The sequence below is a fragment of the Mercenaria mercenaria genome, chromosome 12 (assembly GCF_021730395.1).
Source record: "Mercenaria mercenaria strain notata chromosome 12, MADL_Memer_1, whole genome shotgun sequence".
NCBI lineage: Eukaryota > Metazoa > Mollusca > Bivalvia > Venerida > Veneridae > Mercenaria > Mercenaria mercenaria.
This window is the reverse complement of record NC_069372.1, coordinates 61,426,777-61,448,903: the sequence shown is the minus strand read 5'-3', so window position 1 is coordinate 61,448,903 and position 22,127 is coordinate 61,426,777. Positions and strand designations below refer to the sequence as shown.

Here is a 22,127-nt window from a genome sequence, read left to right as displayed (position 1 = left end):
GACAACCCCGTCCCCACTTTTGTACGAAGGAGTACATTATAATATGTACCTAGTATCTATTAGTATTTACGAATAGTACGTATTTAAAGCAATCATATTTTTAGAAAGGGGATTTATACCCATCTACAATGAAGTTTGTTTTTATTACGACTATTCGAAGAATATGTATTGTACACCCGTCCGAATATGGGTATGTTTTTGTATGTAAGTTGGTATCTCAGTTACCAATTATGAGTATGGATTGAAACACTTGCCAAATATGCTGAACCGAATGTTGGTACCAGAGAATACTTGCACATTCTTTTGTAATTAATTTACATTCTATGAAAAACTTACTTTAAATAAATCTAATTAATAAAGATAACACTGTTTCAGTGAATATAACATTCTAAGTTTAAACGACGCTTTTCATACATGTATAATTTCAAAACACGGGTGTACATGTACACAGACATCACTTTCCACTACGAGAATCTCGTGCGTGTCCAAACCTGTGACATTTTACAAGAGGCCCGTACAATGAATATAACTGATCCGTAAATCACACGAGGAAAGTCTTTTCATCTGATAATTCGTTTATAATACACGACACACATTGAAAGGCTTGTTCATCAGTAGCAAAATCTGGTTGTTAATTTTTGATAATAAACTAGCTCCTAGACTATGATATATACTCAAACGCAAAAGAAAGTGTGCACTTTTTAAATTTGAATATTCTCAGTTCTAAAAGAGGTATTCGTCTACAATTTTCAACATACTTTGTTCGAAGCATGTACTATTGATCTTCCTTCAATTTTACGATAAAAATTGGGTGGAGTCAAGATAACAAGCGATAGTGGACTTTTGCACGATTTGCACGTGCTGCCCATAGGAAATGTACATGTCTTCAAAAACGTGTTTTGCCAGTTTTGTTATACCTTTGGTGAAAGGAAAAACACATTTGATTTCAAATACTGTAAAGAAATGCCACGACTTAGTGAAACTCAGCGAATTAAAAATGCTTCAACGGGGTAACAAAGTTATTTACGTCAGCAGAACGTTTGGGTGCCATAATTCTTTTGCACCAGCAATTTCAGCTAACTGGTCGAGTTGCTGTACGCCATAGATCCAGCAGACCTCGGGGGACAACCGCTACTCAAGAACGGAATAAAATTCCTGGTGACGTCATTCTACTGTTACGTTAGGCCTAAGCGTTGCCAAATCAATGCTGAATAAATAGTATAGGTGGTCACACACAATATTTAAACAAAATAATATTGGAGGGACAGGCAGCTTTTTTATCATCTGACAAGAAAGAGATTTACAACTTCCGTTTTTGACCCCTGTTGGCTTTGAATAGCCAAGAATCCTCATAAAGGTCAAAATTTTGAAGATAATCGAAACACATCAAATTGGCTATGAACTGCACTAAATGGTACCAAACATGACATACTTTTAGACAATATATTCTACTTCAGTTGAAGAAAACCTAAGTGCACACTTTCTTTTGCGTTTGAGTATATATTTTTCAATTTTTATTTTTCAAATTGTGAATATAGCCAGTCTATATCCTTTGCTCAATATTATTATAACAATACAACCAGTTCTCTCGGAAAATCTCTAAAATAGAATTGCATTTGTCACTATCAAATAAAATAAGAGAAAAATTATACAAGTTGAAATTTTGCGACAAATTATTTACTATCTCACTAGTGGCTAGTCTAACTCTTTTCCAGGAAGGTAATCAATAACTGTCCTATTACATGGCATCAGAAAAAAAATGTTACGTTTAAATCTTTTTAACTTATTTTATCCCCGTTAACCTGTATAGAACTACAGAAACTCTTACGAGTAATGTAATAAACTTGACTATTAATAGCTATTGACTATTTATTGCGAAACATTTGAGATGAAGTACAAATGTTTTACTTACGCCTAGCAAACCTGTGTTCAACTATAGACGGGTTAATAGTACAAACTATGGACCAGCGATTTACATATTATATTAAGGACTAATTGTTCGTATAGATCACTGGATAGGGGACTACATTCGTATAGATCACTGGATAGGGGACTGGATAGGGGACTACATTCGTATAGATCACTGGATAGGGGACTATATTCGTATAGATCACTGGATAGGGGACTACATTCGTATAGATCACTGCATAGGGAGCTACATTTCATTAGATATAAAAATATACTTAAATATTATCATAGTTTACATATTTAAAACAACAATTGTAACTCTGAAGTTGTTGTATCAAATTATAAATTATATACGTGATTAGGCATAGCAACAGAAAAGACAATTCTGTATTACCCTAATAAGGAAAATTCCGGTAAAATTGTCTTGAAAAAAAAATCCAAAGCATGGTTTTGATAACTTTACGTTATCAACTGACAAGGGTAAACAGGCAGACAATGGGAAAACATTTGACTTGTGTACGGGCCTCATCAAGATAAACCGGCTATAAATATCGGCGCATTCGATGCATCGCACCATTCTTCTCAAGCAGACGACACTGTAGCAGACGACAATGCAAGTTAGAATTTTCGTTTTAGTGTGTGCCACGTTGGTATGTGTAGCAGAAGGCAGATTGTTTGCTTTCCGGCAAATGAATACAGAACCGACTCCACCTTCGCCTGCAGAGCCAAGTACAGAAGAACATGAAGGTGAGTAAATATCTTATTTAATATTTTTGTTGAAGTTAAAGGATTTTGTTTTTCATGCGTAGGTTGATTGAAGGTCTCTAAGGAATGGCATATCACAAAGTTCTATTCATACATAGCCATACGTTCATTTTGCAGTGACACGTGCACTTTTGCATTGCATGTTTCGTTTGTACCATACACATTTTTACCATGTTTACAGTAAAGGCTAAATTGCTGCCTTGCAAAAGATTGTGTGGTTCCCACTCGTGCCTCAGATATGCTTGAAGGGTTACATTCCCCACTGGCGCCAGATCAGAAAGAAAATGCCTCTGTACATGTTATACCCTACCCCTAGGTATTCTATAAGAACCATGGTCGTGAACAGGAAAATATACTAACCCGTTTCAATCGCGCATTTCATACCTAAAACACGCAGTGGGGTAAATGTGTACTATGGATATCAAACAAGTGGTAATTTATCTTCCATTGTGTACCGGTCACTTTTTTGAATACCTCTTATCTTAGAAAAACAACGCGTAGTTTATAGTAATTTCAACATTACACAAAAAACTTGCTTGAACTTCCCTGGTGAAGTTCCGTTCTAGATTACAAAACCATTCTGATTGGCTGTTGTAAAAATGTATGTCAATCGTCATTTTACTACACGTGTTCGCTAAAATCTGAAAATGCAGCAAAATGTGCAAAATGAATAAAATATACAGAACAGATGCAGACCAATGTACGATTTCAAATTAAAGATCATATACAAGATGAATTTCATTCATCATTTCGAGTTTTAGTGTAAAATTGTGATTTTTTTAAAATCTGCTTTTGTTTGTTTACGTTTCGCCAAACATGTGCGCACTGCCGTGACCTCTAGACCGGATGTTCATTAGGGAAGTTCAAGCAAGTTTTTTTCTGTAACGTTGACGAAAGCATACAATATGTGGATAATCTCAGTAATATGGAATATTGAGACAATGTGACTGGTGCACGATGGAAGATAAATTATCGCTTGTTCAATATACTAGGTACCCATTCACCGAACTGCGCGTTTAAGTTGAGAAATGTACGATTGAAACGGGTTAGTGCACTTTCCCGTTCATGACCATGGTTCTTATAGAATACCTAGGGGTAGGGTATAACATGTACAGAGGCATTTTCTTTCTGATCTGGCGCCAGTGACATTCCCCACAGGAATTGCCCCATGACTCAAAGCCACCAGTCCCTGTCCACGTGGTCAAGACTTGCACTTTAATTTTGGCGATTACAGAATTTCTCGTCTCGGTCATCAGGTCATTACCACGTGTCAAATTATGAATATAAACTGAATTTCAAAACAAGATTAACCATTCAAATTGAATATTATCCGTAATGATAACTAGGGATCATTTGTTTTGATGGTTAAATGGCACTAATTTTAATATTGCACATGAATCGTTACATTTAAAGCTATAAAGGGAGGTAATAAAAACAACAGATTCAATAAAACATTCTAGGATATTGAGCAATATCCAAACCTGTTACAAATTTTAAAGAAAGTAATTATCAAAAATAAGCATGGACAAGAAATTTATGAATTTTATGTTCATAACGGCAATTGTGACAGCCACATGTTAAATTAACTCATTATGAGCCTTTAACAGAATGCCAAACTGTTACAGACAGAGAGGGCTTTCACGGGGTTTGTTCTATTTGAACAGCCGGTTTTGTCTTGTTGCAATTTCTCCGACTTTCCCAAGTTCGCGTTCATCGCCCTCCCCTTTCTCTAGTCCAAAATATTAGACGTGTACATGTTCATTTTACCTTCAACATTCATTATTTTTACATTTTATTTTAAATTTTCATTGCAACGTCTAAATGGGCCCTAATCAGTAGAATGTAGACTGGCATCAGACGTTAGTCATAAAATGTAAAGTACTTGGCCTTAAAATCAATCCTCTGATACCACTTTCTGAAAAAAATCACAATATCTCTTGCCTCTGTCTCTAACGTGTTGTTGATGAGCCTAGAGAGAAAATGTTGTTTTTTTTCTGAGAAAATACCAGTGTCAGTATGAAGAAATTAACAGACTGGTCACACTTCCCGATCGGGCTATATAGTTCGATCGAGCTATTATAGCCCATTCGGGCTTAGATTTTATGAACAGAAGTGTAAAATATTCGCCTGATCATATAGTTACAATTATTTGCGGATTCTCAAAGTATGCCGATAGTTTCATTTTGATGGCCCGTATCAAAATATGATAAAACATTTATACAAAGTTAGCTTGCAGCATCCGCAGCTCTAACTAAAAACTTACTATGTAACTCATAGAGCACTTTCAAAATGACGAAATCTAAGAAAATACTGCACCGATCCACAGGCACCTGGTTGCAGTGATGGTAGTTTTACGTAAATGGACAAATACCAAACGTTTGCTGCTTTTAAACTTTGAAGTAGCACTCTCTGATTATAAAAATATCAACAATGTATCGAGAAATCGCTTTTTAAAGAATCTTAAAAAAATAGGTCTAGGGATAGATATAAAGCCAAGGTATTGCTGTCCGCCACTTTCGGCAACGGAACTACGGCTCATTTGTTTTTCTACTGGTTTCGCAAACGGTAGTAAGCCACTAATTTTTCGACTGGTTCTCGTTTCGCAAAGAAAAAGCAATCAGTTTGCCGGGTTGCAGTACACCGGAACTACACCGCACGAAAAGTAATTAAGTGGTCGAAAACCTTTTCACAAAACCAGTCATTACCCGTCATACACAAGACAAACACTTCCGTTGCCGTGTCATCCAAGCCTTATTTTTAATAATATACCAAAACCTAAAATTTAACTTTTTAATAAAGATTCATTAATAAAATGTTTTGAATACAGGACATGTGCAGTATAAAACAACAAAGTAGTTATGACATATAAGAAAAATACTGCACAGTGGAATCTAACACCGTGCATTGGGTTCTGGTCACTAGTGAACGATATAAGAAATCAATATACAAACATTGTAATTACAGACGACGAAATATAAGATTAAAATGTACTTACTAACTATCAGATAACAGACTATAGTACCAATAGTAGTAGTTTCTTATGTTTCGGCATCACGATCTATTCAAAACATTGGCACATTACGGCGCCATCAATTGCTTGATTGGCCACATCAAGGTCAAATAATATACAGAAATGTCATCTATCGCCTAGCATGCTGTTGTTTTCAATCACTAGGCGTAAGAAAATGATATAAGTTATTTATTTTTTCGTTCTCTGTTTTACAGGTTGTTTTATGTATTGTCGTGTCGTGTTGCTCTTCACGGCCGTATGACCTATTTCTTGCTACGCCAGTGTATAGATTTTTTTCCACACACAATGATGCTATACGATTGGTTTTCTTGAATGTCAATCTCATGGGTCATATCCTGAACTAAAGTATATATGTTTCTGACAATAGCACTTTATTTATGATTGATCAACAAATCGCCACACTATAAGAGATTTACAGCCAACATGGTTCAGTAAGGCCTGACCAATTAATTCTTTTAACTTGTTTGTTCTCATTATATTTCATCTTAATCCAACTGCAAGTCACTGCTGTATAGTTTAGTCCTTTTCTTGAAAACTGAATAAAAGAAAATTTGTAATGTTATACTCACCTAGTCATAGTGACAGAAGGGAGCATATTTGTCATTCACCCTTACGCCGTCGGTGATGGTACTGTTGTGCAAGCGATGTTCTTCCTCGTGCACGTCACAATTGTCTCATATTCCGATTATGGTTTAAATTTATGCTTTTATTAACCATACAAAAAACTTGTGAATTCCTATACTCTATACGCCCCAGTCCTCGTTTTCCTTTCCTTAAACTGAGCTAAGATCCCTATCATGGTTCAGATGTCATGGGCCCTGTATCGGAAATTTAGTCATTTTGACATTGTCTGCTCACAATAGCACTGTATAAATGTGATTTACAACAAACAGCCATCACAAGTTTGTATCCAAACGAAATTCCCTGGTTCCTTTTTGTGAACTGTGCAAATTATTAATGGGTTTCTAGAGTTATCAAAGCCCTGAAAGGGTAAACCAGATTTATCTATTTTAACCCCCTGTGTTTTCAGCTATGAAAGCGATTGAATTGTATGATTTTTTTCCAGACCTGTCTAACAACTTGTATAAACCGTAAGGGGTTCTTATTTACCCTTTCTTGAACTGGCAAGATTTCTTAATGGGTTCCAGAGTTATGGCCCCTTAAAGGGCCAAAATTAGCTGTTTTGACCTTGTCTGTACAATAGCAGCTTCATTTATGATTTGATTTTAACCAAACTTGCACACAACTTGTATCACCACAAGATCTTGCTTCCTTTCTTGAACTGGCGAGATTTCTTCATGGGTTCCAGAGTTATGGCCCCTTAAAGGTCCAAAATTGGCTATTTTAGCTTTTGCAGCCATATAGACTTCATTTATGGTTTTAATTTGATACAAACTTCCAAAATATCTTCAACAACAATAAATCTTGGATTCCATGACAAATCAGATCCAATCGTAGGTTCCAGAGTTATTTTATACCTGATTACCTCCCCTGATTGTAATCAAAATGGATTTATATCAGTAAGTACTTATAGGACCTATTTGAAATTTTATTATTATTAGTTGGACTGAGACAATCAGGGTAGATAACTATGGACTGATTTTATGTCAAATTACCTCCCTTTATTTTAAATTAAAATGGGTATATCTCCATAACTAATGAAGATACTGATCTGAAATTTCATTTATGTCAACAGATTTATTTGGCAGATCCTTCTTTTGTTCACTTACAATATTTATTTTTTTTTAATTACTTCCCTTTTACGTTACTATAAATAGCTTATTTTAGTAACTTTTTTATTATTTGCCGTAGGGAAAAACCAAGACCACTTTTCTGTGGTACAACATGGATGATACCTCCAATTTTTAGGTGTATTTTGACATATCTTTATCTTGTTTTGTTTTGTTTTTTTTGGTTAAATTTCTTCCCTTTGTTGTTCTTGTCCTTTCGACTTAGATATTTTTTCTGAGGACCTTCTTGAACTCAAGTGCAATGATAACAGGTGAGCGATATAGGGCCATCATGGCCCTCTTGTTCATAATAAGGTTGATAAAAACAACAACTTTGTTTGAACTGGTGTAAAAAAAATGACTTATTACACATATTGACTAAACATGGTAAGAACTTGAAAGGACAAGAAAGCAGTGCTACACAGCAAACATATTGAAAACAATATTTTAGAGATGATAAAAAGAAAATATATGCATGTAAGTTTAAAATTGAAAATATATCGTTAAATGGTAAGGGGAAACTTACTCTGGCTAAACTAGAAGCCATATCTGTACAATTCAGTAAGACCTCTTCACACACCTAGATAAACGTCTTCTTTGGATGTACTTTTCTCAATGATAAACGCACGGGTTACCTACTACTAAGGCTGGTGCATAAAAAAAAGAAGAAAACACGCTTTTCACGATTATATCGTTTATTTCATTATATATATCTCTATATATAGGCGAGTACACATGTATCCAGTGTTATAAATAGTAAAGTAATAGATATGTAGATATAGAGAGAGCTATATATATCTTATATATTCAAGTTCCACTGATTGAGTGTTATTTTCGAAACCACATGATCATCTTACTTATTTTCAAAACTGTCAATTTTATCACTGAGTGTAAAATAAATAACAGATTAATACTTTTCGTACTGCCTGTACTAATTATGAAAAACAATAGGATGCTTTCTGTATACATTTCTGTATATTCGTTTGCACCTAAGTGTGACCCAAGAACCAAGATGGCGGCGTGTTGCAAGTTTTAATGAGATCGGTGCAGTATTTTCTTAGATTTCGTCATTTTGAAAGTGTTCTATGAGTTACATAGTTTTTAGTTAGAGCTGCGGATGCTGCAAGCTAACTTTGTATAAATGTGTTATCATATTTTGATACGGGCCACCAAAATGAAACTATCGGCATACTTTGAGAATCCGCAAATAATTGTAACTATATGATCAGGCGAATATTTTACACCTCTGTTCATAAAATCTAAGCCCGAATGGGCTATAATAGCCCGATCGAGCTATATAGCCCGATCGGGAAGTGTGACCAGCCTGATTAATATTATTACAGATTATTTGATCTCGACAGACTTTGTAAGTCTAAGAAGAATGTAGCATTTTCATGTACGTAAAATATACGATGTACGCATGTTTAAACAGTTGAACCTACTGTTATTTCTAGTGATATCTTGAACATTTTAATTTAACTTTAAAACCCCTTGTATCCAATATATGTCAACTGTGTACACTTTTCAATACACATTCCGCCATTTGTATGCGCATTCAGCAGGTTATCATATATTTAGAATCGACTACGAAAACAATTTTCCACCTGAACTAATGGAGAAGTGATATAGAGGGAAAATATTTCGTGCAAAATTGATTCTCAAAGTAGTGTTTACACAACATTCGGAATAGACCGGCAATGTTGCACACACTCACTGGCGCCAGATTAGAAAGAAAATGCCTCTGTACATGTTATACCTTACCCCTAGGTATTCTATAAGAACCATGGTCGTGAACGGGAAAATATACTAACCCGTTTCAATCGCGCATTTCATACCTAAAACACGCAGTGGGGTAAATGTGTACTATGGATATCAAACAAGTGGTAATTTATCTTCCATTGTGTACCGGTCACTTTTTTGAATACCTCTTATCTTAGAAAAACAACGCGTAGTTTATAGTAATTTCAACATTACACAAAAAACTTGCTTGAACTTCCCTGGTGAAGTTCCGTTCTAGATTACAAAACCATTCTGATTGGCTGTTGTAAAAATGTATGTCAATCGTCATTTTACTACACGTGTTCGCTAAAATCTGAAAATGCAGCAAAATGTGCAAAATGAATAAAATATACAGAACAGATGCAGACCAATGTACGATTTCAAATTAAAGATCATATACAAGATGAATTTCATTCATCATTTCGAGTTTTAGTGTAAAATTGTGATTTTTTTAAAATCTGTTTTTGTTTGTTTACGTTTTGCCAAACATGTGCGCACTGCCGTGACCTCTAGACCGGATGTTCATTAGGGAAGTTCAAGCAAGTTTTTTCTGTAACGTTGACGAAAGCATACAATATGTGGATAATCTCAGTAATATGGAATATTGAGACAATGTGACTGGTGCACGATGGAAGATAAATTATCGCTTGTTCAATATACTAGGTACCCATTCACCGAACTGCGCGTTTAAGTTGAGAAATGTACGATTGAAACGGGTTAGTGCACTTTCCCGTTCATGACCATGGTTCTTATAGAATACCTAGGGGTAGGGTATAACATGTACAGAGGCATTTTCTTTCTGATCTGGCGCCAGTGCACACACTAACACAAATACACGGCGATACATACAGTGGAAAGAAACTAGTTGACATTTGTACATAAAAAGTACGTATCTTGTAATGTTTTACATAGGCAGTTGAAAAAAGGGATTATTTTCGGTGTAAGTAGTGTTCTTTCACTTCGGATTGTGTTACAGTGTTCATAATTTGAAGATTTAAGGCGACCAGAAGTTTGTTCGCTACTCACTACATCTTATAAACGACGATCCGATCAGACCTGACATAACAAATAGACGTCGAAATGTAAAAATATATGTCAGGTCTTAATTATAGGACCAGCCTTCCTCCAGTCCCCCGTGGTTGTTATACAAAGATACAAAACTTGATAAACCAGCCACTTTTACCAGTATACCGAATATATATAACCGATATGGAAGTCTACCGGCTCATCTCGGAATGTAGGCCTACACCTTTGACAAATAAAAATGCCAGCAACTTTAGGTTAAATATATTTATTATTCTAACACGAACGGCGAATAACCTACATGTACTCAGTAGTGCAAAATCTATTTCGGGTTATTCTGCAATAAACCACTCGCGTGCTATGACGTCATCCGATCCAGATGCGTAGCACGGTCGTAAAAAGTAGTTACCATTTTTCTAATACTGGTGTACTAGTTTGTCGTGTTAGAATCGAAATAACAAGTTCCCAAGTGTGATTTGTCGAGTTTTTCGTTCTTATGCGAAATAATATATCTCTCAGGCCTACGGCCTTCATGATAGATATATATTCTTACTCATAAGAACTCAGAACTCTGGTTATTCTACGATAAACCACGATTGGGAACTTATCATTTCTTAAATAAACTGAAATATATTCTTGTGCTTGAGTGGTGGGGGCATATAAAATTGGTCTTGTCTGGGCATCCGTCCGTGTGTGTGCGTGCGTCCGTCCGGTCGAAGTTCGTGACGCACCTAGCTCAAAAAGTATTAGATTTAGATTCTAAATTGATGAAACCTTGCATGAGTCTTTATCATGATATGAGCTTTCGCACCTCCTATTTTTCGTCAGGCTTCGCCCCTATTTTCAGAGTTATGGCCCCTGAAATAGTCAAAAATGCACATTTTCACCTTGTGACGCGCCTAGCTCAAACTATTACATAATAATTGATTAAACTTGCAAGAGTCTTTATCATGATATGAACTTGCGTACCTCTTATTTTCCATCTGGCTCCGCCCCCTATATCCTGAGTTACGGCCCCTGAAATAGTAAAAATTGCACATTTTCACCTTGTGACGCGCCTTACTCAAAAAGTATTACATATAAATTGATTAAAACTTGCATGAGTCTTTATTATGATATGAACTTGCGCATCTCCTATTTTTTTATCTGCCTCCGCCCCGTATATCTAGAGTTATGGACCCTGAAATAGTAAAAAATGCACATTTTCACCTTGTGACGTGCCTAACTCAAAGTATTACATATAAATTGATTAAACCTTGCATGAGTCTTTATTATATGAACTTGTGCACCTCCTATTTGTCTGCTTACACCCCCTGTTTTCAGCGTTATGTCCCCTGAAATAATCAAAAATGCACATTTTCACCTTGTGACGCGCCTAGCTCAAAAAGTATGTGATTGAATGATAACTTGCATGAGTCTTTATCATGATATATATAAACTTGCACATTACTTCTTTTTTAACTGACTCCTTCCCCTATTTTTAAAGTTATGGCCCCTGAAATAGACAAAAATGCACATTTTCACCTAATTATGTGCATAGCTCAAAGTATTTGATGTAAATTCATGAAACCTTAAGTCTTTATCATAATGTGACCGTGCACACTTGGCAGTCTTCTTGAGAATCTTAGCGCTTATGACAGAGTTATGGCCCTTGAAATAGCCAAAATAGTGTCTGTTTTTTTGTTTTGTTTTTGATGCTCATAGCTCAAAAAGTATATGGCTTAGAATAATGAATCCTTTTCAAAAAATGTGTGTTGAGACTATACCCCATTAAGACTGCAAACATTTTAATTATTTCCCCTTATTTGTGACAAATGTACCAGTCGGGGGCACACCTGTGTGCTACAGACACATTATTGTTTTACTCCTACTTCAAATATAATAGGGATATAATAGCATGGGATGCTGTTTTCGGCTTGAGTGGACTTTGCCAGATCGGATCTCACGAGGCGCGTAAGCTTCGAGTGATCCGACCTTGCAAAATCCACTAGAGCCAAATACAAAAATTCCAGATTTAGCTACTGTTATAATGACCCTTTTATTATATACCTCCACTTTTTTCTTTGTTTTGTTATTAAACGAAACCTTCGTTGTTTACTGATGTTAAAATGTAACCGAGTGAAGATTTTATTATGCGTTATTTATAGAACTATCAGGTCATCCATATAAAATGAAGAAAAGTAGTCGTTCATATTTACTTGCGAAATACAAGCCGTATTTTTGACAGAATTTATACCGTTTTGTAATAAATACAGTTCTCGTATATTTCTTTCCAGGTCCCGAAATGCAAGTTCCTACCAGTATGACATCCGGTCCAAGATTCCCCTACAGTGACAGTGAACACTGGCCATACGCTATGATGGAATGTAAGTTTATCATTAACATGACCGTATAGAACTTTGGACCGTAGCTAAACCTGCTCCTGTACCTTCGTTTTGATGGGAAAGCGGTTTTACTTAAAATACAACAGTGAATGGTTAGTTTTAAAATCTTAAGAGGCACCACAAAATAACTGTATTCTTTTTATTTCCATGATAGTAATTATACAAGATTTGCATGAAAAATATGAGATATGTATACAAAAAAAATCAGGTTCAACTCTACAGCGACCAATATTAGGCCAAGACAATGTGTTTAATATTAGTCTTAAATTTTATTGAATTAATGTAGTAATATGTACATAAATCGGTGTATTTAGTTAAATTTCAATCACATTTTGTTTCTACAGTGCAAGACATTTATTCATCTATATTCTTAAAACAGTGCAGAAAAGAGATTGACTGAATAAGTTTGCAGATAAAGTAGTGAAAACACATTAAATTATATTTTTCAGAAAGGCCTTAAATTCTCCACCTGAAAACTAGTTTAGATGTCATTATCTGTATTATAAGAATGCTTTTCATGAAGTTTTTTTGTGGGCGAAGAAAGGTCACTAGGTCGTGGTGAGTCTGTAAGACCATTCTCATTTTCTTTTGTACTTGTATAAAAGAAAATTCTTTTAGGTATTTTACGTGGACAGCTCGCAAATCCTTGTTAAAAAGTCATTTATAAAGAACTTGCAATTATTTATGGCAGTTTAAGAAAAGGAAATTAATTTGTTGGCGGAATTTTTTTTTGTACAGAGATTTCTGGGTAAGTCCCGAAGTATGGCTGTATTCTGGGACATTAGAATCTTGACATTTCATATGCGTTTAATTATGTATCACAACTACTTACGTTATTGACAATGACAGTGATCTCGGGATTCTCTGGTGTTTAGCTCCATTACTCGAAAAGTGAGAGCTATTCTAATCATCCGGGCATCGGCGGTGTCGTCGCCGTAAGACATTGGTTAGTTTTACGTTCAAGTTCATATCTTGGTAATCGTTGTGTATAGTGGGTTGATACTTTATACAAGGACTCCTGGAATCAAACCTTAGAGCGAAATAAACTTGAAAGAGTTGTTGCCCTTTTTCACTTGGAAAATATTTGGATTATGGTTTGCATATCAAGTTATCATGCTGTATCTCAGTAGCTACATGCACAGGACAGAAACCAAAAGCTATACTTTCAAACCATCAGACCTCTATTGAAATAACCAAGTATATAACTCTTGAAGTTCATAAAGATTATGGCCGTTTTTACTTATTCATTAGGTTGAAGATTTGCAAGCAAATTATATCATTGTCGTATAAGATTTTACTTGCTTGTAAATTGTAATAAAGTAACTTAGTTGCAGATGTTTTGCCAAGTTATAACCCTTGTTCGACTTAGAAGATTCAACCGCCAGATCTTATGAACAGCACTTGCTAAGAACTTGTCCGTTGAGCTTCATTTACGCCCGAAGAAAGCCGAATTTCCGAATGAGAATACGTAAACACACGGAATTTCCCGAGTGTCGTTATGGCGCTACTACGATAAAGCTACAATTTGCTGCTGTATGAAAAAGCCATTTCAAACGCTACTATTCATAATTACATATTTTAGCATGATAAGCTGTACAATTATATTGTTTCAACACACAACAAATAGTGTGCTTGGTGCAAACAAAGTTCTCATCGAATCAAATAAACAGAATATTTGGGGTATATTTAAGAAATGAAATGATTCTTTTCGGTTTTGTTTCTTCAAATGCTTCTAGTTTTAAATGTTCTGTTTCTGTTTTAGTTTCAAGCTTGGTGGGAAGGTGTATGACTGCTAAATTCATGTGGAGGATGATGCGAAACAAACGTAAGTATTAATTCCGCTGAATGTGGGTCGACACGTTAAAAGGTACAGTCGTATTATACTCTGTAGAATTTAAAACACACACTTTTTATGCTCCTCCGTAGGAGGAGCATAGTCTCCGCCTCGTCCGTCCGTCACACTTTTTGTCAAGAGGATGACTCAAAGTATTGGAGATTCCAAATTGTAACTTTGTAAGGAAACATAACTCTAAGTGGTCCCATTTATTAATTATCTCCCTTCTTGAACACCTTGTCCGAGGCATAACTTGAATACTATGAAAGATATTGACTCTTATCTTTTACATATTGATAGGTCAGTGAGAGGGAGTTCGGCGACAAGGAACCACAACTCTAGGTGGTACCATTTTTTAATCGTCTCCCTTTTTTTTGAAAAAAAACAAAAAAACAATTATACAGACATTTTCATTTAATTCACGGTTGGGGTGGGGGATGGGGCTTTGTGGCCGAGCGTACATGGCCGCCTGGTTTGAGTAACTTAACCGTCGCCTATGTGAGCGCCATTTCAGTCTTATTAGCTGTACGTAAACTAGAGTGCAACCTTATAAACACAGACATTTTCATTTAATTCATGGTTGGATTGGGGGTAGAGGCTTGTGTCCGAGTAGACAAGGGCGCCTGGTTTGAACGCTCTATGCGAGTGCCGTTTAGCAAAGTCGTACAGCTGGCTCGATTAATGTTTCCGTGTCTACTAAGATACAAGCTTGTACCTGAAATAATGCTAGGAAAGGCACCTGTGGTCTTCCTACTCCACCAGTACTGGAAATGGGCACCATATGGCCTGAATTGTCGGTGTTACTTGAATAACTAGCTAACAAAAAATATACATTACCAAATAAGGTCATTTAAATAAGATTTATTTTACTAATATCATGTCGGCCTTTCAGGATACTGACGAATACGTCTATATTATCTTTTTAGCTTCGGAAGGAATTCTTGTAGAAGCCTGTCCTCGTGTTTTCGACATAGCCAAGCTTTATGCCGTAAGTCTAGATTTTTCATGTACTTTTCCGCAATTCTATGCAAGAGAGACAACTTATGTCTCCTCCTAATGATTAATTTGATACTGTATATAGTTATCTCTGTTCCTAATGATTAATTTGATACTATAGTCTTTACATATTCATAACGTATTTACATATTATAGTTTGAAAAGGTTACCATTTTGTGCCATTGCCTGAATTTTACTTTCATTTTACAACAGGAGGCCGATGATGAAACCAAAGAAAAGGCAGAGGAATATACTAGAAAAGTGTATCATCTTTTGCAGTGTAAGTTGATTTTAGAGCTGCTGCTTTCATTTAGACTTTAGACTTTTTACTAAAGATGCTTTGTTTTAAATTCTGTCAGCAATTTATCTTTAAAAAAACGCATGACTCGTTGTTTTTCAACAACATGAAAACGCAACATTCTGTTCCTTTTGTCTGTATTGAATACATACGTTGATGTGGGATATACAGATGCTTCTTTCGCCTCCCTGCCTCTTTATTTACTTTTGTCTTATCGTTATCTTTAAATTCCTACATGGAGTTAAATATAGTTTAGGCGATAATATAGTAGTATCAGTAATACAAAAACACAATCTACCTCCCGACTGTTTTCGAATTATAGCTAAATATTGGTGTTTAAAGAGCAATGTTTATGTCTGCCCAATACGTTTTACCTCGTACATAGCTGGTTCCAACTCGAATGAAGAAGAATTAAAGAAATCATATTCGGATTTCACAGGAAATTGGCCTTGAATAGTTAAAGTTGATCAAAGATCTTTCAATATAAAATACTTGTTGTCATGACAATAGTGAAACGATAAAAATCTACCTTCTTACGCCTGGTCTTTGGAAAGCAATAAAGCCATCAATATGATAATTTATACTAGCAGTCCTCTGGAAGCTGTAATCAAAGTAAAACATTTAAACTTGACCTGATTCGACAGAACTTAACATTTAGATATGGAAAGAAAATAAGTGATATTTATGTATCTAATTCTATTTCAAGGTGTGAATCTACAGGCCGAACGGGAAAACATACATGTATTGACAAATTTTCGCCGCCCTTACAAATCACCGAGAAGCGGTAAGTTTTTCAGAACTTTACAAATAGATGTAACATTTATATGGAAAGTCTTCAAGTAAAGACAGCAATTTTGAATGAGTTTAAGATCAAGCTTTTGTAAACCAAAAAAAGATGACTAAAGAATGTTTAACTTTAATTTTTATGCCATCGGTGTCGAAGACCCAAGGCATAATAGTGCTTGGACTCTCCGTTAGTCTGTTCGCCAGTATTGTCCACTCAATTCCTCCTACAGTTTTTAACCAGTAAAAATAAAACTTGGTATAAATAATTTGCATGAATTTGACATGCGCATATTTTCAGGTCTTTCATGTCCGATTATTTTGTAATATAACCCTTTTGGACAGGCAGGGGGTTGGGGGGGGGGGGGGGGGGGAATGGGTACTTGGAGCTTATAATCCCCCTCAGTTTTTATCCAGTTTAAATGAAACTTTGTTATATCATGAATTGGACATTGCATATTTTCAGAATTTCATGTCCAATCATTCTTGAATTCTAGCCTTTTTTTTAAATTTTAACTAAGCTGTATTACAACTGCATTTGTACCTTATGTATTCAACTCCTTAGTTTCCCCCGAATTCAAATAAAGCTTGTTATTCGTCTTCAGCATGAAGTGGACGTGCGCATGTCATCGACACTTTCACATCCGGTTTTTTCTTGACTTGCTCATATTATAACTACATCTACATTTGACGCAGAATCACCTTACACTTTCCATCCAGTTTAAATAGATTCAGTGTTATATTTTCTGGTCCTTTGGGATCATGGAGTCTTATCAACATTTGTAATAGAGTTCTGCTTAAGCCGGTGCTAGGGGGCGTGAGAGGTGTTTTCACATTTCATAACCTCTTATGAACAGACTCGATCAAACCGAGACTGCTATTATTATTCTTGGTTGCATTTTTTTGCTTCCAAGGATCTTTTTACAGATTTTATGGGTACTAAGCCGTCGGGGCTTTCATGCCTGGTTATTTTTATTATGCCTATTTTTTGGATTAAGCTGTATTGAACTTCCACTGTGTCGATTGTACTCTGTTTCTTAGGTTTCCATCAACCTTATATAAAATTTGGTTTACATTGTCAACATAAAGTGGACAGATGCATAGTGTCGACACATTCAGTCTTAGAGTTTTGAGTGATGCCCCGTTTTGGACAAATACACCTTTACCTTGTGTACTTGACTCTTTCAACAGTTCCATCAAATTCAAATCGAACTTGCGATTCATTATCCTTAAGGAGTATTGTTTTGATGCAGTTGGGGCCCTTTCCGAATTCCTATTTATTTTATCACATTTTCAGTATCATGCGCCTTACAGTGACATCATTCTCGTTTCAAATGTCGCAGAGCCAGCAATATGCTACCTATCCGGAGCTCGAACCTGGTACCCCTTAGTTACAAGGCGGATGCTAGTATATTCAACAGAGGAAAGCAGCTGCAAGTTCGTGTCACGGTACGGACTTGGTCACGTAAGTGGAGAGTATGTGTAAAGCGGCCGATTAGCTCAGTCGGTAGACCACTTGCCCTGTAAGCGAGGTGTACCAGGTTCGAGCGTTGGACTGACTGCACGTTTTTTCTCACCCTGTGGCATTTGGTGCCCAACTTGGGGCCGTGGCATACTTGCTTGGTCAGTTTTACGACGCTTGCAATATTATGTAACTCCGGAATTCGAAGACGAATTGTCACGGTACGGACTTGGTCATGTTAGGGGAGAGTGTCAGGCAGTCGTTTAGCTCAGTCGGTAGAGCACTCGCCCTGTTAGCGAGGGGTCCCGGGTTCGAGCCTCGGACTGATTGCACGTTTTTCTCAGCCTGTGACATTCGTACCACAACACACAGCATAAACGCTTTCTGTAGATTTCTATATTGAAGTCACTTGCAACTGGACGAGATTTTGCCAACCGATATGTCCACTCATTTCATATTTAAAGCAAAATAATTACTATTCAGTTTCGATTTATGCTTACCATGTTTTCTTAATGGTCATATTGTTTTTAAAACAGGAAACAAGCCAGACAATGTCTTCTTTGAAGAGGCCGACTATCTGTTTGAGATGTGTGAGCGGGTTTTTGATGACGCCGAGAAATATCTGGAAGATTGGGAAGCGAGATTAGGCAAAGAAATGGAAAACGACGAGGATTCAATAGAAAACGTTCTACGTAAAGTTTATCCTAACCTTGTGAAAAGGGTACGTTTCGTTAATAATGTCATTACGTAGATGTAGAGTTGACTTCATAACATTTCAATAGCCAATGTTGACCAATCCTGAAAACAACCTATAGTTCACATCTATGACCGCAATTCGAAAGTTCTTTCTGAAGATCTAGACAAGTTGATAAATGCACGTACATATATCATTACAGTGATGGAGCAGTTTGCAAATTAAATTATAGTCTAAGTGACGTTATTCACAAAACTTTTATATATTTGAGTTGCGCCAAAAAAGATGCTAATTCTGACGCTTTGTTAAATAACCAGATATTTACCAAAAACACAAAATGCGGTTTTTATTTAGTTGCAGGTATTTCATAGAAATTTGAAGCTGATCATGTGTATCTTTGTTGTCTTAACATTCACTGTTACGGAGATTCCATTTAAATTGCAACCAATTTTATTGTTATAACCAAAAATATCGAGACCTCCTAACAGTACAGCCATGCGTTTTAATTAACAAACACTCAATAAGAGTTAACATAGAAATTGTTTGTACTTTTTAAAATAAGTAATATCTAGATAGGCCTACTCAAATAATACTTAACTGGTTCTATTGCCATATAAAATGTTGATTAAAGGCATTTTTCTCCTGATAAATATCATTCGATCCTATCAATGACTGCTTTAAAGCCTTTGTTAATAAGTGCATGTTATGTCATTCTCTGTTCGATAAGTTTGTTCTTACCATCTAGGATGCGAGTTTATACGATTCCGCGTATATATTGAAATGTGTTTATATTCGACTTGTGTCCAATAGCATTAGGCGTACTTTTCTTCACCATCGCCCTCTTTTTTGCCGTTTGCTAGCTTTCTCCCGTTGCAGTCTTAAATTTTCAGCTCGACTGTTCAAAGAATAGGTAGAGCTATTTGACTCGCCCGTACGTCGGCGTCCGCATCGGCATCCCGATTTGGTTAACTTTTTATACGCCCATAAGGACGTATTATGTTATACCCCCGGTGTCCGTCCGTGAACCATTTCATGTCCGCTCTGTAACTCTTGAATCCCTTGAAGAATTTCAAAGAAACTTTACACAAAACTTTACCACACCGAGACGACGTGCAGAGCGCAAGTTGTGGATATCTCGCTTCAAGGTCAAGGTCACACTTATGTCCGCTCTGTAACTCTTGAAGGATTTCAAAGAAACTTGGCACAAATGTTCACCATATTCTATTTTTTTGTTATAAGCCGTTGGGATAAACCGAGACCACTTTCTGCGGTTTAACATGGATGGTACCTCCAACTTTTAGGTGTATTTTGACGTACCTGTACCTGGTAAGGATTTTTTGTGGACTTAGATTTTTTTTTTTTTGAATTTCTTCCCTTTGTTGTTCCTGCCCTTTGGGTTTCAACAGTCAAGTTTAAATTTTGCTCCCATCCTCTGATGTAGCCTTTCAGGCGTATATTGCTCCGCTTGGCGGAGCTCTTGTTGTATGTAAGCTGGTATCTCAGTAACTACTTGTGGGAATAGATTGAATCTTAACTAACACTTAATGGATTGAATCTTATCCACTGCAATAAACTGACTTGCATTGCACAGGTTCCGTTCCAAAACTCTATTTTGCTTTTTGACAATTATGCCCCTTTTTCTAGTTAGAAACTATTGGTTTAGGTTTTATATGTAAGCTGGTATCTCAGTACCAAATGATGGGAATTGATTAAAACTTCAAACACTTGTTTATTGTCGTGATCTGACATGCAGTAAACGGACTACATAACTCTACTTTGCATTTTCACAAAATTATGCCCCTTTTCTGACATAGAAATTGTTTTGGTTAAATTTTTGTATAGAAGCTGATATCTCCGTACCCTTTAATGAGAATGGATTGAAACTTCACACAATTGTCCATTGTCAGAAGTTATGTATTATACAAGTTCCATAACCCCGTTTTTAAATTTTACAAAATTATACGTCTTTTTTCGACTTTAATATTCATTCGACAAGACTGTTGAATAGTCGAGCGTTGCTGTTCTCCCGACAGCTCTTGTTCCTTTTCTTGTGGCTTTGTTTGATAGCGTTTTATCTTGCTCAGACTTGACGGACTTGCCGTTCTTTCCGTAAAAATTATTCCATATCGCTTATCTATAAATGTTTAACCTTGAGTCGAAGATCGAGCATTTGAGAATAAATATTAAAATCACAAGTTACATGTATATTTTAAATAATTGATTCTAATAATTTGTATAGAACCTTAATATCGTAAGAAAAATACTGTTGCGGCATATGTGCATCATACATAATGGATATTGTTAAAAATAGTGTTTGGTTCTTCGAAAAATATAATCTTGTTACAAAGGTATTGTGTCTACAAGTCGTATAAATACATTACTTTATAGGTGTCACTAATGTCATCGTCACTTTTTCAATGTTTAATTAGGCAGTAAAATTTAAATTTAAACACCCAACAAAATCATTTGTGAATTTATTTCAAAGTGTTTATATAACACAGAATCCTGAAACATTAAAGTGGCGTTTGCATCAGTACTATGTTCTAGACAACAGTGATTTTATGTTCAATATTGTATTGTAACAGTATCACAAGGCAGATTTGAAACACTGACCTAATAATTATTTTTTCTTTCTTCAGCGTTGATAAAGGAGAAAAGGAGCAACGATGGATGGATTAATAATCTGAAATGTTGTTAGTGCTATTTGTTAGTCAATCTAATTTGTTTATTACTTTGAAATAGTTATGTCTGTTATAAAATCTAAATTAAAAAGTTAGAAGATAATATTGTCTCGTCTTATTCACATTCTGTCCTGATTGTAAATGTGGTCCCTTGTTTTCAAGTTATGGACCTGCCATTATTCATTTTGATATCGATTGATGTATGGATATCACAAATTCATAGCTCGACTAAATTACGGGAGCTATTCTACTCACCAACTTGTGGCCAAGCATAGCCGGCGTTACATCTTGGTAAAAGCTATGACCCTTTTTGTCCCCGAAGGTGGGCATATTAAAATAGCACTGTCCTTCCGTGCGACCGTCCTTGTAAATTCTTGTCCGTGCTATAACTCTGCCATACATAAAGGAAATTTGAAATAACTACATAAATGGTCACTTTAATGAGGCGTGTCATGCGCAAGACCCAGACCCTTAGCTCCGAGATCAAGGTTAAACTTACAGGTCAAAGATTAAAACAGGGTCTGGTTGTGTGCGATTCATAACTCTACCATTTATCAAAGGATTACTTGGCATAAATGTTCCCCATAATAAGAAAGTGCCATGCGCAAGATCCAGACCCCTAGCTCTAAGGTCAAGGTCACACTTAATCAGGTTAATCGATAACATGGTCTGTTTCTTGTCTGGTCCATAACTCTACCACCGATCAATTCAATTCAATTCAATTCAAATTTATTCAGACATAAGATCATAAAACATTAA

General features: G+C 35.9%; 1 protein-coding gene across 1 annotated transcript; it reads left to right on the top strand.

The window, feature by feature from the left end:
- The first annotated feature begins 2,471 nt into the window (after window positions 1-2,471).
- LOC123534523 (uncharacterized) lies at window positions 2,472-21,471 on the top strand. Its single transcript, XM_045316809.2, has 8 exons — window positions 2,472-2,655; window positions 12,513-12,602; window positions 14,383-14,445; window positions 15,381-15,442; window positions 15,664-15,730; window positions 16,455-16,532; window positions 18,530-18,714; window positions 21,327-21,471. Exons 1-8 carry the CDS (start codon window positions 2,520-2,522, stop codon window positions 21,330-21,332), a joined length of 687 nt encoding a protein of 228 aa, XP_045172744.2. The 5' UTR covers window positions 2,472-2,519; the 3' UTR covers window positions 21,333-21,471.
- The last annotated feature ends 656 nt before the right edge of the window (window positions 21,472-22,127 follow it).